Source organism: Phascolarctos cinereus, unplaced genomic scaffold (genome assembly GCF_003287225.1).
Source record: "Phascolarctos cinereus isolate Bilbo 61053 unplaced genomic scaffold, phaCin_HiC Scaffold_2;HRSCAF=192, whole genome shotgun sequence".
NCBI classification, from domain to species: domain Eukaryota; kingdom Metazoa; phylum Chordata; class Mammalia; order Diprotodontia; family Phascolarctidae; genus Phascolarctos; species Phascolarctos cinereus.
This window is the reverse complement of record NW_027555625.1, coordinates 228,284,551-228,301,715: the sequence shown is the minus strand read 5'-3', so window position 1 is coordinate 228,301,715 and position 17,165 is coordinate 228,284,551. Positions and strand designations below refer to the sequence as shown.

The window sequence follows — 17,165 nt, the reverse complement described above, 5'->3', positions numbered from 1 at the left end:
GAGTTACGCAAATAGGGAGATTTGAGCATATGTTGTGTTCATGTATGTATTTGGGGGGGGCAAATGGGACTGTAATTGATACAGGTAGATAAATAATACAGGGGCTGTGGATTCTTGACATGTATGTAGTGTCAGGATGCTATTGGGGAGCACTTGTATGTACATAGGAGATAACTGCACATGGTTTGGTGAAGGTGTATGAAGGGATGATTATGGTATCATATCTATATCTGGATGCAAGAGGATAGAAAAGACAAGAAGCAAGAGAAAGGGAGGCCCTGGAGGGTGGGTGACTCTGAGGGTGGGTTTATTTTCTGAGCAGCCTGCTTCTCGGAATGCTTCACGGTCTGGTGAGCCCTCCCACCTCCCAGCCTGCGGACTCCTTTTGCTCTGGCACAAGATGCAGCCAACTACCCAAGCCACAGCTGTGCTCCTGAGGGAAGCCAAATGTACTGTGCGACTCTCCCCCAGCTCCCTCCCTACCCCTTAAAGAGCGCTGCCTTAGGATTCAGGAGACCAGGGCTGCCGAGCCCTATCCTGTCACCAGCTGACTGCAAAGCGCTTCCCTCCTCTGGGCCTCAGTTCCCACCTCTATAAATCGAGGAGGCGCTGCCAGATGATCTCTAAGGTCCCTCCCAGCCCTGGCATTCCATGTTCTATGTTCCAAGGTCTCTTCCAGTGATAACATTCTATGTCCTAAGATTCCTCCCAGCCCTGACAGTTTAGGAGTCTGTGATCTCCTTCTAAGGAGTGGATGCTCCAGATCCAGACAGTCCTGCTGAATAAGAGGATGGCATGAAGCTAAGTCTATTCTTAATGTAGAAGTGGGACAAATGTTCCTGTGCCATCAGGGATTTTGATCTAGGACCCAAAGGCAGAGCCATTCATTCATTCAACAGACATTTATGCCTTTTGTGTATACAGCATTGGGGGGAATATGAGACTTCCATAAGTTTGCATTCTTGGCCTTGTGGAGATGATATTCTAGAAGAAGTCTACACTAGGGGTGGGGAACCTGTGGCCTCGAGGCCACATGTGGCCCTCTAGGTCCTCGACCTTTTGACTGAGTCCAACCTGACTTGAGGACCTAGAGGGCCACATGTGGCCTCCAGACTTCAGGTTCCCCACCCCTGGTCTACACCATAAACACAGGTAACTATGATATGCAATACAGGGAAGGGTGGAACACTAAAGGATAGGTAGGAATTCAATAGGCAAATAGAAGGAGGAGGGAAAATAGTCCAGGGTTGGACAACTTCATGAGAAAAAGTAGATTTAAAGGGCAAACCATGCTGTGTGAGCCCCTTTCCCCAAACCCCAAAGATCTTTTTATGTTGGTGAAATCTCTTTAAATGGACAATTAAGGGGACCTTTGATCAACAGAACTAAAATAGATATTACGGATGGCCTACAATGAATTGAACTATTACAGACTTTAGAGCTGAAGAGGACCTTAAAAATCACCTAACCTAACCTTCTTCTTTTACAGAAGAGGAAACCTAGGCCCAAAGAAGCTTCAGTGACTCTCCCAAGGTCACACAGATTGTAAGCAAAAAAACCTGACATATTCTTTCCACAACACTATGTTGCCTCTCAAAAGGCAACTTTCTTTGCCCCTGTCCCTGCCAACTTCCCTCTCCACCGACTCCTGCTGGCCCAGGGCAGTCAGCTAGGTTTGTTCAGAGACAGCCAGGAGTTGCTCTGGATGCTGGGACCAGGGCTGAGTCAAGACATATGTTCACCCTTAAGCCAAGTGTGAAAATTGGGCTTCCCCTGTGTGATCAGCCCTTGGAGTTTGTGAGTCTTCCCTGTAACACAGACCACTTGACTTTTCCCCACATCTCTCTCTGTGGGGAATTCAAAACATGAGCATTTATAAAAAGTCCTGTTACACAGTGAACCTTGCTGGTTTGGCTGCCTGTGTGTGGTGTCTTAGGTGGCTGCTTAGCTGGCCTATTACCTCTTGTCCCGGTTTCAGCCTGGGACCCACACCTGCCAAGCTAGAACAGCTCTGGTTCTTCCTTGCCACAGATCCCTCCCGTCCCCTCCCTCTCCTCCTCTCAATGCTTCTCCCCTAGGCAGAAGAGGCTGCTTCTCTCTGCAGGGAGGGTGTGCTTTGGCAGCCAGAACTGTCTGGACTGTGGGAGCTGAGGCTGGGGACCTGCCCGGGCTGGGAATTCTGAGCGTCTGGGAGGGTGTCTGGGAGAAAGTGGAGCTCAAAGCTCAGCCCCTCGGCCCCCTGCAGGTCCCCCCTCCCGTGTGTTCAGCTCTGGATCCTAAAGGAGATGAGGGAGGTCAGAGGGGGAAGCATCCAGACTCAGACAGGGCAGGCTGGACTCAAACTCCGGCAGGAGTGAGGAAAGGAGGAGGCTGCCAACAAGGCAGATGGAGCCGTCAACTTTCAATTCAGTAAGTGTTTATGAACCCCCTTTCTCTGGGTCTATCCCTGCATTCAGCCAATGTGGGGGAAATGTAAGACACAGTCCTGGCCCTCCTGGGGGAACTCATCGTGCCTCTGACACAAATATACACATGAAGTTACTAAGTAACAACATAAGGCAGGAATGGTGTAATGGAAAGGGGCCTGAGCAGTCTGTCAGGAGAGGGCTTCATCCAAAGTCTTTGCTTCACCATTAATTCACCGTGAGACTTTGTGTAAGGAATGCTCCCTCTCTAGACCTAGTTTCATCATCTGTAAAATGGGAATGATAATCCTGGTCCTCTATACCTCCCACAAATGTTGAAAGGATCGAATGAGAGACTTTGGTGGGTCTATGATCTAACAGGTGCGGACATCATCTCTACCAATGCACACGACCATCCTGCCACACTTTTCAATCTTGTGCAATTCTCATTATGTCTTTTTGCAAATCCTCAATGGGCAATGGAGGCCCTTATCTGGTTCGTTGAAAGAACCAAAAGTGAACGAAATGCTGAAGAAGTGCTTTGTAAACTGTAAGCCGCTGGAGACATCCAAGGAGCGATAATAATGATGATGATGTGGACTGGCTAGTTTCACACCAAAAAAGAGCCTATTTCTCACCACAGTCTAATTCTCACCCCATAAACACACACCATTAGGGGGAGTAGGTCAGAGAGCTCTTCTTAGTCCTGAGTCCATTCCCACCATCCATGTATGGCTTCCATGTGATGCATAGCTTCATAAACATCAGAGCTGCCAAAGAAGCCTTTCCTCTCCCCATCACTTCAGATGGGTAAGCAGCTGCTGAATGATGAATAACGCAACAGAACCACTGTAGAAAAGATAGTTGCATGGAATGTGATGCCTTTCCATCTTCAATAGTCAAAGATTAGATTGTATCCAAGGTCCCACACAACTTGAACTTTCTATGTTCTATTTCTAAAGTCTTTTCCAGCTCTGACATCCTGATGTTCTCTGTTCTATATTCTAATGTCCATTCTAACCACCACTGACATTCTGTGTTCTCTAGCCTTGTCTTAGCTCAGATATTCTTTAATACTTAAGTGTGAATGAAATCCGATTCACACTTTCCTGTCTTCACACATCTCATACATAGAGCAGACTAGCCCAGACCTAAGTATACATAGTATGGAAAAGGAATTGGAGAAAAGAGTAGCCTGAGCAGGGAGAGAGAGAGAAAGGGGGGGAGGGGAGAAAGAGAGAGAGAGAGAGAGAGAGAGAGAGAGAGAGAGAGGAGAGAGAGAGAGAGAGAGAGAGAGAGAGGAATGGGGAGGGGAAAAGCCCATAAATTTTCTGGCAGAGAGCACACTTTCCAAACCCTGAGTCTTTAGTCTTTCCCTGAGTTGGAAGGGGGAGAGGGATTGGGATTGGGGTGGGGGTGGGGGTTGGGGTGGGGAGGAGGCTGAGCACACGTCAGATGCCATCAGCTGCCTGGAAGACCTGCCTGTTTTAAAATCCTCTCACACCAGGGCCGGCTACAGTGTTTGAAGAGGTCAGCTTGCCTCCCCAGCCAGGCGGCAGCAGCCTCAGCGGCTCCCCTGCCAACCGGCACTTCTCAGCCGGCTTTGGCTCCCTCCCCTCGGTATGCGAAGTGGGCCCAGCATCCCCAGATCTCTGAAGGGAAGACCTGCTCTCTGTCTGTCTGTCTGTCTGTCTGTCTCTCCTATTCTCTTCTATCCTTCCTTCCCTTCAGGAAGGATGCAGCTTGAGAGGACAGGAGGCTTTACAAACCAAGAGACAGGATCCTCACTTCCCTCCTCCTCCTGCCCCCATTAAGGAACTGAACCAGGTTGGGATTGGGCTGAAGTGGCCTTGGTGGTATTGGGGGAAGCAGGGGGGAAAGTGGCTGGGAAGAGACTGAATCCTGATAGGAGCAGCTTCAAACTTCCTCCACATCTGAGCCCCCAGCAGGAACAGATCCAGACCTTTCCCCTTACAGAAAACATGTCCTGGGGCATTTGCTCCCTTTGACTCATCAAAGGGAGGACAAAGGGGTGGTAGTGATTGTTTTCAAAGAGAATGGTCCTATGTTGGAGATAGCACTGTATCTGGAGTCAGATACTCCTGTCATTGCTGTGTGACCTTAGTAAAGTCACTTAACTTATTTAGACCTTGGTTTGCTCATCAACAAAATGGGTGGGCTGGATTAGATGACTTCTAAGATCCTTACTAGCTCTAAATGTATGATTTAATAAGCCCTTCTGATTATTATATTCTAAGGTCCCTTCCAGCTCTAAGCTAAGTCCTACAATCTGCTTTCGAATCCTATTTCTTTTAGGTGGTAGGGAGTATCTTTTTGTATCTTTACTCCAAGGAGCAAGCTTTCCTGAAGACTGATTTTGATCAGCGCTGTTTCTATGTGTGTGTCTCTCTCCCTATGTACCCTGCAACTCTAGATATCCTGTTCTGACCCTGACTGGGAAGCATTTCAGCCTAAGAGGATCAAGTCCCTAGCCTGCCATGCCTTTGCTGCAGGGCCCTCTGTGCCTTGTTGGTCTGTTCTTCTTGGGGAGCCAGAAGGTGGATGCTCTGGCGCTTCCCAATACCAGTCTGGCCCTGACCCAGCCTGGGGCTCTGCACTCTGGACTGGCCCTAGGTCTGTCCATGCCCAGGCCCCGAAGGAAGCGCCATATCTCAGCCCGGGACATGAATGCACTCCTGGACTATCACAACCGCATCCGGGCACAGGTGTATCCACCTGCGGCCAACATGGAGTACATGGTGAGTGTCCACTTCCTGCTCATTCCCTTCTCATCAAGCTTTGCAGTCTTGCTCACCTGGTGTAATTCAGCCCAAGTGTTGTGGGTTGAGGCACTCTGCATTACCCTAATCTTTTGCTAGCCTGCTCCAACCAGTCTGCTTGTGCAGATCTCTAGCAGCGAAGAGAGGAACAAGACTTAATATTACCAGTTTATGTGTTGGGGAACCAAGGTCTCTTGGAAAGGAAAGATGCCAATAAGTCAGGGGCAGAGGTGCAAATCTCAATCAGCAGTCTTGACTCCCAGGTCAAGGCTTTTCACTCTTTCCCAAGGCTAATGCCACCCAGTTCTAGATATGACCATCCTTTCAGTATCTATATGGAAGGGATTCTTAACTTTTTATGCATGTTGGACCCCTTGGGCAGTCTGGTGAAGCCCACTGGACTCCTTCTAGAAGGATATTTTTTAATGCATAAAATACATAGGATTACAATGGAAATCAATTATATTGAAATAACAGTTACCAAAATATTTTTTAAAAGTTCATGAACTGTAGGCTCAGAACCCTTTTAATAGAGGGACGATACAGGATTGAGGTCAAAGACCTGGAAGGACTAGGGGTGGGAGAGCTGGTCTGCCATAGATAGGCAGAGACCACCCCCTGGAGAGGGCAGGAGACAGGAGGTAGTAGGCTTTCTCTATTGCTCAGAATCCTAGACTTCTGGGCCAGGAAGGTCCTTAGCGTTATCTCAGTCCCTCCCTCTGTCCAATTGTCCCTACCCCAGCAGAGATAGATAGACATCCAATAGCTTCCTAGATATCTCATCTGAAACAGATTGCAAGGCCCCCACAATGGCCAGTGTCTCCTACTCCTGAGAAGGAGAAATGCTATCCGGGCAAAGCGTAAATTAATTATGGTCCAGAGAGATCAGGAAATGGCCACGGGGCATAAGGGAGAGGGAGAGGGAAAGATGTGCATAGCAGCAGGATGTCCATGAGAAGGCTCAGAGATGGGTGATGGATTCTGAGATTGGGGTCTAGATTTTAACAAGTCCCTTTTCCTCAATTTACCCCTTGTATAACATGGGAAGAATAAAAACAACAGCCCACTTTTCAGTGCTGTTTTATGGATTACAAAGTGCTTTGCAACAACCCCATGAGGTTAAGTGCACTAGTATTTTCCCCATTTTATAGATGAGGAAATTGAGACTCAGGGATATAGAGCCACTTGCCAAAAGTAATTGGAACTCACACCCACCTCAAAGGCCCAGGATCAATTATTCCATTAGGCTACACTACCTCTCATTAGTTTCAGTGACTTGACCAAGGTCCCCTATGTTGAAGCCTGAACTAGAACCCAGGTCTTACACTCCAAGTCCAGGGCTCCTAACATTGTACCACCTTTCCTAAATCCATTGTTGAGAGTCAAAGGACCTGGGTTCAAATTCTAGCAGAGTAGTCCTTGGTTAATGCCTGCCTTCTACTTGCCTGGTGATTCTTGAATATGTCTCTAGGGTCTTCTGGACTAGATAAAAGATGTAGAGGAGTGGTGAATATTATCACTATTTTCAAGTATTTTATTACATTTTTCTTAGTCTTTAGCTTCCTTCAAAACTGAAGTGCCACCACTTGGGTGGTGTTTCCTGACCCCTTTTCTCCCCTTGTTGCTAATACACCCCCTTGAAATTTCAACGCATTTATGCATTTTGTGTTTATTTATATGCACGGAAGACATTTCTCCTGATAAAAATGTAAAGACACCTGGAGGGCTGTTTCATTTTTGGCTTCATGCATATCCTCAGCACCTAGCACAAAGTCTGTCCCATTTGGAAGGCACTTAGTAAATGCTTGTTAGTTGATTGATTGGAAGAGGGGCTGAACTACTTTCTGAGACAGATTTCACAATTCAACATAAGGAAGAATTATTTTCTGACAATCAGAGCTGTTTAGAAGCAGAAAGGGATCCCTTGAAAGGCAGGGAGGGGGCTTCCTGTTATTAGAAGCCTTCAATGACCATTTGTAGAGGAGATTCCTGCCCAGCACAGATTGGGAAGATCTTTTGGGGGCATTTTCTAACTCTGGTATTCTGTGATTCTTCCTGCTAGATCTGGGATGAGCGGCTGGCCAGATCAGCTGAAGCCTGGGCTGCACGGTGTATCTGGGAACATGGGCCCCCACAGCTAATGAAATTCTTGGGCCAGAACCTCTCCATTCATTCTGGCCGGTGAGTGACAATCTGGCTTTTTTTTTTAAATTTCTTCAATCGTTCAGCATTTATTTAATCTCACTCTCCACTCCCTAGGGGAAGAAAAGAAAAAAGGAAAACAAAACCTTTGTAGCAAATAAGCATAGTCAATAAAAAAAAAATTCCCATACTGGCAAGGTCCAAAAATATATCTCACTCTGTATTTTAGTCCATCCCCTTTCTCTCAGGAGGTAGGCAACATCAGTCTTTTGGAACAGGATTGGTCATTGTGTTGATCAGAGGCATGAAGTATTTCAAAATTGTTTGCTTTTATGATGTTGTTACATATAGTACAAAGTGTTCACTTGGTTCTGCTTACTTCAGTCCATACAAGCCTGCCGCAGGTTTCTCTGAAACCATCTCTCATTTCTTGCACCTTAATAGTGTTCTATTGCATTCCTATACCATGATTGGTTCAGCCATTCCCCAACTGATGGGCATCCCTACAGCTCCAAGCTCTTTGCCACCACAAAAATTGCCAGAATAAATATTTTTGTGCATTTAGGACCTTGATATCTTTTTCTGTTATCCTCCCCATCCCCCTGCTGGGTTTCTTCAAGCTAACGTGCTTATTCCCTAACCCCAGAATGACAGGCTTCAGGCTTCCTGCATAAACTTCATTCACAGAACAACACAGTAAATATTTCATCCCCAGCTTCTTTCCGCATCCCTCTACCACTGAGCATACCTCTTCTCCATCCTTTCCATGAGAGAAAGTAACAGACTATCTGTTATTTTGTATTATCTGTTCCTGCTTCCTTTCACAGTGTGGTTAATGAAAGTGTAGAGAAGGTCCTGGGTCCTCCCCAGCATACCCATCAAACTGAAGGAAGCTTTCTTACTTCCAGAGATTGATCAGCTACTAAATGCCCCTGACCTTTTCTTCATAAGGCCTTCGAGGAGGCGTAAAGAAAGGTTATGGTGATTCCATAATCTGTCTCTGGCACCAGTTCTCTCTTCCTGATAAACCTGGTCTCTTACCTCAGAAAGTCATAGAATGACAGGAAGCCACATCAGAAAATAAAATATTGGAGAAAAAAATATAGAATATAGAGAACAGAACTTAGAATGTTGGAGCTTAGAACACAGAATGTCAGAACATAGAATATTAAAGCCAGAAAGGATCATAGATTTAAAGCAGACATTACCTAGTCCAACCCCCTCATTTTACAGATGGAGGAAACTGAGGCCCAAAGAGGTTAATTTGTCCAAGATCGGATAGTTAGTGACACAACTGGTATTCATGTCCAGGGGTGTCTGGAGTGTTCAAGGAGGACTAGAGACTCTGGTGTGAGGGCTGCTCATTCACCTTTGGTGTCTACCTGGCAGTCAATTCTCACCCATGGCTCCAAGAAGCTGGAGCATGTGGCCACACCCTGGTAAACCTTCTTGACAGACAGGCCAAACCAGGTTGAGGGTAACCAACAGGCTTCAAACCCATTGTTGAGTTAGGGGAGTATCTACCCCAGGCATGTGAAGACTTCCCTGAATGAAAGGGCAGACTAGCAATTTCTTCCAATGGCCACAAAGATGGCCAAAGCAGGCCCTGCAGAGTGCTTAAAGCTTGGTCATACGCTGCATCCCAGGCCATCACCAGTGGTCTTTAGTTTTGTCTGGCCACTGGATTTCAATGACTCCAGAAGAGAGAGTGAGTCTGATGACTTTGTGCAGCTCTATCTCACTTAAATCCAATTCACACATAAGTCAAGACATCACTCTGTGATGTCAACAGTCCTCTTCAAAAATGAAGGACAAACAACATTCATATCTGTATTCTCAGACACCAAATCTACTCTTTTCATGGCACCATGGAAAAAAGGACCTTCCATTTCATCCAACCTTCTTATGTAGCAGATAAGAAAACTTTCCCATAGAGGAGAAATAATTTATTCAAGGTTACTCAATGAATTAATATAAGATCTGGAACTAGAATCCACATTTCCTGACTCTCAGTTCAGAGTTCTTTCTGTTACATCTGATGTCTTTCTCACAACCCTTCTCTCTATGTTATGCCTTTTTTTCTACTACCAGGTACCGATCAGTTGTGGATCTAATAAAGTCTTGGTCAGAAGAAAAGCAACACTACTCATTCCCCAACCCAAGAGAGTGCAGCCCCCGTTGTCCTTGGCACTGTAGTGGGCCTGTGTGCACCCACTATACTCAGGTACATCCAGGGTAGGGGAAAAATGGAAGGCCCTCTAACTATAGGGAGTATAGAGTCATGGCCCACCTTAGAGAGATAGACACATCTCTTGAGCATTATGAAAAGAAAGAAAAATTGGTGAATTTGGAAGGAAAAAAAGAAAGCATTTATTAAGTGCTTATTATGCGAAAAGCACAAAATAATGGAGATACAAATAGAAAAGTAAGACAGGCCCTGCTCAACATTCTAATGGGGGAAATGATGTCACTAGGGATCGACCTGTGGTTTTTAATACCTCTGTGGCCATTTGTTAAATAGATGTGCTACTGAAAAGTTACAGTCGTAGAATGTTTGTGCTAGAGGAAACCTTGTGGAGTAAGTTGAATTCTGTTAAATCAGATCCTGTTGTAAATGCACTAGGGAACTCATTAGCTAAAAGAATGACTTTTACAAAAATGAAGAATTATTTGTAATGTGGATAACTACCCTGGAGTTTACCTTTTATGAAAGAATGGATTTTTAGAGTGAGATAGACCTGAAAGCCATTGGGAAATTGAAGGTGTCTTTGTTTACTCCCAATGAAGTCCAGCTTCAGAGCAGCCAGAAAACAAGTTGAGATCAAGCTGGGTCAGTGGCAGGTCCCCCCTGGCTACAGATTATAACAAAACTGGATTGGACCTCCTCATTACAGATCCAAAAAAAAAAAAAATAACCTACCAGCTCTTCTCATAACCCCTCCCCAGACTTCCATCGAGCTCAGGGTCTGGGATGGGGGTGGAGTGGACAATGACCCCAGTGCACTGGTGAACCTCCAACGCTCCCTCTCTTTGTTCCTTGCCAGATGGTGTGGGCATCCTCCAATCGGTTGGGCTGTGCTCTTCACACCTGCAAAAACATCAGTGTTTGGGGGAATACCTGGCGCCAGGCCATGTACCTGGTGTGCAACTATGCCATCAAGTAAGTTCTTAGGGACAGTGGGGACTGTCTGGAGACAGAATCTGGGCCTGGGTCAAGAGAGAAGGGGCACTCAATTTGTAATATGAATCTTCTACTGAAGTTTTCCTCCAAGGCCTTATTGCGGTGGGAGTGGGGAGGGGAGAGGCTTGCTCCTGGCTTCTCAAGGGCTCTGGTATATTTTACTAAGCTGGAAAGCCTTCAGGTTTGGGCCAAAAAATGGACCTAATGGCTGTCACCCAAGAATCAAACTAGCTAGAGTTGGAGATGCTCATTCCCAAGTGGGCTGGAGCCATGGAAAGTCTTTAAAAGTTTCTACGTAACGGCCACTAGGTGGTGCAGTAGATAGAGCACCTGCTCTAGAGTCAGGAGGACCTGAGTTCAAATGTGACCTTAGACATTTGACACTTATTAGCTGTGTGACCCTGGGCAAATCACTTAACCCCAATTGCCTCGCCAAAAAAAAAAAAGTTTCTATGTATTAGGGGGACTATGATCTGTACTGGTAGTAGAGTAGCCGCACAGATAAAATAATACACCCAGGAATACATAACCCAAACAAAAGAATCATTAAACTGGACTATATCAAATATTAGGTGGCAAGTCACCTACTGGCAAACTGTGATATCGTTACTTAGTCCTACGGGATGCTACAAATACAATTCAAATGCCATGAAAAAGAATTCCACAAGACTGACTCCAATTTACAACTGTTGCTGCTGTGCCAGTATCGTGTTGACCAGAATAAGTAGGTGGAGGAGCTTACCAGGAGAGCTGGGTTGCTTTGGTAACTCTTGCAACACAATGGAATCTGTAGACCCAGATCAAAAAGAAGGCTCTACAGCTTCTCAGAGCTGGTGATATAACCTCAGGGGTAAAAGAAATTCCCATGGTCCCAGGGAGAAGGATAAGAAGGTACTCAGAGGCTAAAGGAAGATCCTGGAGTTATAAAATTTCTGTCACTCCCGAAGTCAGAGTACTTTTGGATTTCTTGGGGCTAGCCACTGTCATAACCACTTTCCTCAGCTAACATAGATCTTTCTTTTTTTTTTTCCCTTTCAGTGAAAATCACTGTTGGAAATAAATTTCATTTCAGAAAATGTGCTTAAGGGTAACTTTTGCTAGATCACTAATATTCTAGGCAATGATAGATAGAAAATATTTCAATATCCTAAAAATATAACTCCATGGGAGTCATATTCTTAGATGACAGAGTATTTGAATAGGACTTTAGGACCTTGGAAGCCATCTCTATCTGCCACTCACTCATCATTTTACAGTAAAGGAAACTGAGGCCCAGAGAGTGGGAGTAATCATATAGTTAGTAAGTAACAGAACCAGTATTTTAACACAGGTATTCTGACTCCAGATGCTGTATTCTTTCAATCAATCAATCAACAAATGTTTATAAAGCACCTACTGTATGCTAGGCACTGTCCAAGGTTCTGGGGCACAAAGACCAAAAATAAAAATACAATAAATTAAACCCTACTGTCAAGGAGTTTATATTCTATTGGGGGGAAACAATATGTGTAGAAGATAGACAGACAGACAGACAGACAGACACATAGATAGATAGATAGATAGATAGATAGATAGATAGATAGATAGATAGATAGATAGAAGGTCATTAAATACAAAGTAGTTATGGAGTGAGGGCCCTCACAGGTGGAGGGTAATCAAGAAAGACTCCATGTAGAAGGTGGTGGCTAAGCTGCATATTGAAGGAAGAGAGCAATTCTATGAAGTGAAATTGAGGAAGGAGCATGTTCCAGGCATGGTGAACAATTACTGCAAAAGTATGAAGATGGGAGATGAAGTGCTATAGACAGGACAATTTGACTAAATCATACAGTTCAGAAAAGGGAGTCATATATAATGAGACCAGAAAGACAGATTAGGGCTAGTTTGTGAAGGACTACAAAAGTCAAGAAGAGAATTTGTATCTTGTACTAGAGGCAAAAGGGAATCATTGACGTTTATTGAGTAGAGGAGTGATATGATTAGATCTGTTCTTAAGGAAAATCACATTGGCAGCTATGTGGATGATTAATTAGAGTGGGAAGAGACTTGAGGCAGGGAGACCAAGGAAGAGGCCACTGCAATCATCCAGATGAAGGGAAATAATGACATAGACTAAGGTCATGGCCATGTGCGTAAGAAGAAGAAATTAGATTCAAATTCTTTCCATTATTCCATGCTGCTTATTTCTAGTAGGCGCCTTCCTTCTTCTCTTTCTCTCCCTTCCTTCCTTCCTCTCTCCCTCCCTCCTTCTCTCCCTCTCTCTTTCTTTCTTGTTACTAAGTTTCTTTGGTATGTTTTGTTTTTATATTCCATACATTTACAGATTGTTACAACTTCATGAGAGGTCTCTTATAAGAAAGCAAAACAGTTAAAACAGACCAATAATACACTGACCTCATCTGAAAATGCTACAACATTTCACATCTAGAGCACTCCCCCTCTACTTAAAAAAAAAATGAAAGAAATCTAATTTATTGTGTGTGTGTGTGTGTGTGTGTGTGTGTATGTGTGTGTAGTCTCATTCTGCCCCTTAAATCCATCACCTCTCTGTCATGGTTATCACTGGTCCTCTGGATCTACAGATGGCCATTGTATTCCAGGTTTTTTGTTTGTTTTACAGCTTTTTCGTTGTATAAATTGTTCTCATGGTTCTGCTTGATCATTTCATTCTTCATCAAGTTTATAAAAGTCCTAAAAAGTGTTCATTTTTATAATAATGGTGTTATAGTATAAATGGTTCTTTTAGTCCTGCTCACTTCACTCTGCATCAGTTTGTGTAAGTCTTTTCAGATCTTTTTTGAAACTATTTATTTCCTCGTTTCTTACAGCACAATAGTACTCCATTGCACTCATATACTACAACCTATTCAGCCATTTCTCAATTGCTAGACGTACTTAGTTTTCAGGGGCTTTGTCACCATAAAAAGAGTGCCTATAAATATTTTTCCCCTGCCAACTAGTTGCATGGTCTTTAAGTGCTCACTGCATGCTCCTAGCCTCCCTCCCATCTTATCAATTTATTTTCTTCCAGAAGCCAGAATTTCAAAACTTAGTGGCTTCCCCTGGAATATCTCTCCTTCCTTGGTGGATGGAGATCAGGGAATTAATCACTCAATCAGTCAACAAATACTATTTACTGAGTTGCCTATTCTGGGCAAAGGAGGAAGAAGGGGATACAAAAAGCTTTGTAAGATGTGGCTCCTTCCCTCATGGAGCTCACAATCTAGTTAGGGAGGCAAGACTGACACACATGCAAAACCCCCTGAGCCTCAGGTAGTCTAAGCACCTATTGAGTGGAACGATCAGTCCGGACTATCAGAGCACAGCATGAGGAGAGATAACTGAAGTCTTGGGATAATGGAAGAAGGCTTCACAGAGGTTCTGAGCTGGGTCTTGAAGGATGGGAAAAATTCAGAGAGACAGAAAGGAGATGGGAAAATTCCGGTGGGGAATGAGAATGGTTTGGACAAAAGTGCAGAGGGTAGAAATGCAGGATGTTTTTGAGAGATAGTGAATAGTCTCAGGAATACATAAAGGACTAGTGGAAGATGAAGCTAGAAAGTCTGAAAGGGTAGGTTGGTGCTATACTGTGGAGGACCTTGAGTAACAATCTGAGGCATTAAGACCTTATTCTGTAAGGTCCTTGAACAACAGATAGATAATATGTACTCATGTTATGATTGTGATCCTTGTTCATGAAGGTTATACCTGTGGATTACAAGCATTAGCAGGTTCTACTAAGTGGGAAAGGCTTTGTGTACAGACCTGGAGATGGACCATAGGTTTGCCATCTGAGAAACAGGCTAGTTATATTTAGAGAGGCTCAGCACAAGAGCAATTCATAATGCTATCTGCTAAGGTGGAGAGACATGAGGATGTGTGTTGAAATCAGGGAATTTTGAAAGATTGAAGTAATAGAGAGCCACTGAAGATTATTTGTTGAGGAGGGAAGGACTGATGATCCAAGCTGTGTTTTAGGAACAGTAATTTGGTATTGGACTACAGATCAGAGCGGAGCAAAGAGAACCTGGTGGGAATGAGTACAGATGGCAATGAGGCCCACTCCCCAGCATTGTTCTTTATTACCCTCAAACTGATATGAACCCTTATCTTTCTGAGTTCTCTTCTCTTTATTTCTTTTAAAAAATATATTCATTTCCCAACATACTCCAACTCAGGGAACCCTCCCCTATAACAAAGAAAAATGTTTCAGCAAAACCAACTAACTGACCAAGTGATCCCCATCTGTGTATGTAATATTCTTTACTTGCAAGTTTCCCACCTCTCTCCAAGGCAGGGTGGGAATGTATATTTCATCTTCTGTTGTTTGAAATCAAGATGAGTCATTGCAATTAATTTAAACATATTATTTTTAAATTTATTTTCTTCACTCTGTAGTACTTCATATGAGTCTGTCCAGGATTTCTCTGAATTTCTCATATTTGTCATGCCCTACAGCTGACAACAATACTCTTTTCTATTCCTATCCCACAATTTCCTCTTCTCTTTCCAGGGGCAACTGGATTGGGGAAGCTCCATACAAGATGGGGGAACCCTGCTCAGCCTGTCCCCCCAGTTATGGCGGCAGCTGCAACAACAACATGTGTTTTGCTGGGCTCCGATCCAACCGACTTATCTGGTTCTAATCACTCCATGGCTGGGGCAGTGTCCCGGGTCTAGGCTCCCCACACAGGGCAGGCCAAGCCACCCCTCCAGCTGGGCCCCACATGACCCAAAAGACAGTGACTATACAGAGTAGAATAGTTATTTATGATGGGGAGATCACCTCTGGTTGTTCACACCCCACCCCACCTCTCCACTCTAGGCCAGTTCTCCCCTTAGGGGCTTTATTCCAGAAGTCCTGGCAAAGACCAAGCAGAAAACATCATCAATATCTTTCTACTTTCCAGTTATGCTTCTTTGCTTTTCTTTCCCTTTGGGTAGATCATAGCTTTGCTGATTCTTTCCAATTCTTATCTCAGGATTATCCAGTTTTTTAGGTGGTCAGGTCTAGAAGGGACCTTAGAGATTATCTAGGTCAGTGGTTCCAACTTTTTATATTCCTTAAAGCCCTTTCAACAACAACAATAACAAAAAGGTTGTGAACTGCCAAGGTAATATAATATGTTATTCGTGGTATTCTGCAATTATTTACTGCTCAAGATGCCATTGAAGAATTTAGCTCAAATCCCTCAGACCACCATTGAGAACCCCCAAAAGGTTCATGAACCACTAAATGGGAACCCCTGATTTAATCTAACCCTCTCATGAACTGGAAAATAAGGCCTAAAGAGAAGAAGTGACTTTTCCCAAGGTCACACAGTAGATTAGAGGTAGGAACAGGAATAAAACAGCTTTCCGGAAAAATAAAAAACCTAAGTTGATGGGGCGGAGGGGGTTGGAGACCATAGATTTAGGGCTGAAAGATACTTTTGTACCCAAACCCTCCAATCCAACTTTTTCCCTCTATTCTAAAAATGAGGAAACTATGATTTGTCTAATGTCATGCAGGTAATAAGGAGCTGGAATTTGAACCCAGGTCTTATGATATAAAATTCAACAACTTTTCTACTACATCAACCCCCTAGGTCATCTCTTTCTCTTTGTCCCCTTCTAGCCATAAGCTCACTACAGTGATGGAAATAGGGCACAGTTGCCAGGTCAACAGCCTCACTTCTAAACAGAGATGATTGTCATCCCTTTCAGACATTCCTCCATATAGATGGACAAATTCAGGACTGCTCAGCAAGAGCTGGGATATAAAATGGCATGGGGAAGACAAATCCCAGGGAGAGGAAACAGACTTGGGAAACAGCTCCACCCCCCCTCCCCCACATTTCCCCCTTCTTACAAGAGAACTTCTATATCCCACAAAACACCCATAGACCATAGTTGGCTCCCACTCGTCAATCCATCCCCAGCTTTGGGTGGTCAATTGTGCCAGGAACCCACAGGTGCTATCTAAACCTCATTGCCCTGACAACGATGGACTTTTCTTCCAGAGCTTCCTCAATAAAGAGACCAGAAGAGGCAACTGGATTGATTCTTTCTAATATACCCCAGACCCACCTACCTTAGTGGTCAAATGGGACTGAAAGTAGTTGAGGAAGAAAGGGTGGGGATGGAAGACAGATTAATTTGAATGGAGAATGGTAGAAAGCTTGGTAATTGGGTCCTAGAAGATATCTTGGACTTCTAAGATTGAAGCAGGGGGGAGTGATCAGAAGGGACCTGGAAAGAGATCCTTCCCTGACCTCAAACTCCAGAGTGTGTGCAGCATATGTAGGAACATATGTATTTATGTTTCTGCACATAGGTATGTACAGCATCCCCCAAAGTCTTAGTGTATTAAAAAATTTAAGCTTTAATAGCTTAAAACCTCACTGAGGCTTTTGGGACACACTATCTACATGCATGTAGCATGCATGATTATATATGTGTATCACAAAGTCACAATACGGTTGCATGCTTTTATTAATACAGAAGAAATTAACACATAATATAAGCAAAAACCCCTTCCCCATCCTGGGCTTCAATGTCTTCATCCGAAAAACAATAATAGCCTACTAAGCAATTAACAAACATTACATTTTTTTTTCGTTCTCTCAGTAACCCTGTGAGGTAGATAATATAAGAATTATTCTTGTTATTCCCACT

General features: G+C 44.0%; 1 protein-coding gene and 1 long non-coding RNA gene across 2 annotated transcripts in view; one reads left to right on the top strand and one right to left on the bottom strand.

Moving 5' to 3' along the window:
* The first annotated feature begins 4,849 nt into the window (after positions 1–4,849).
* Positions 4,850–16,678, top strand: R3HDML (R3H domain containing like). The gene is made up of 5 exons (XM_020984130.2): positions 4,850–5,164; positions 7,248–7,366; positions 9,419–9,551; positions 10,372–10,487; positions 15,022–16,678. The coding sequence occupies exons 1-5, from the start codon at positions 4,904–4,906 to the stop codon at positions 15,152–15,154; spliced, it is 762 nt and encodes a 253-aa protein (XP_020839789.1). The 5' UTR covers positions 4,850–4,903; the 3' UTR covers positions 15,155–16,678.
* LOC110206605 (uncharacterized) overlaps positions 6,829–17,165 on the bottom strand; it is a 41,922-nt gene continuing 31,585 nt past the window's right edge. Inside the window, exons 3-4 of the long non-coding RNA XR_002323970.2 lie at positions 10,248–10,415; positions 6,829–7,440 (exon numbers count right to left, since the gene is read on the bottom strand). This is a non-coding gene — a long non-coding RNA (uncharacterized LOC110206605). The remainder of the gene's footprint in view (positions 7,441–10,247; positions 10,416–17,165) is intronic.

Bases quoted from the DNA above. Each gene is read 5' to 3' on its own strand.
- R3HDML (XM_020984130.2), top strand. From the start codon at position 4,904: ATGCCTTTGCTGCAGGGCCCTCTGTGCCTTGTTGGTCTGTTCTTCTTG. The intron at 7,367-9,418 runs GTGAGTGACAAT...TTCTACTACCAG, and splicing joins CTCTCCATTCATTCTGGCCG to GTACCGATCAGTTGTGGATC. The intron at 10,488-15,021 runs GTAAGTTCTTAG...TTCTCTTTCCAG, and splicing joins GTGTGCAACTATGCCATCAA to GGGCAACTGGATTGGGGAAG.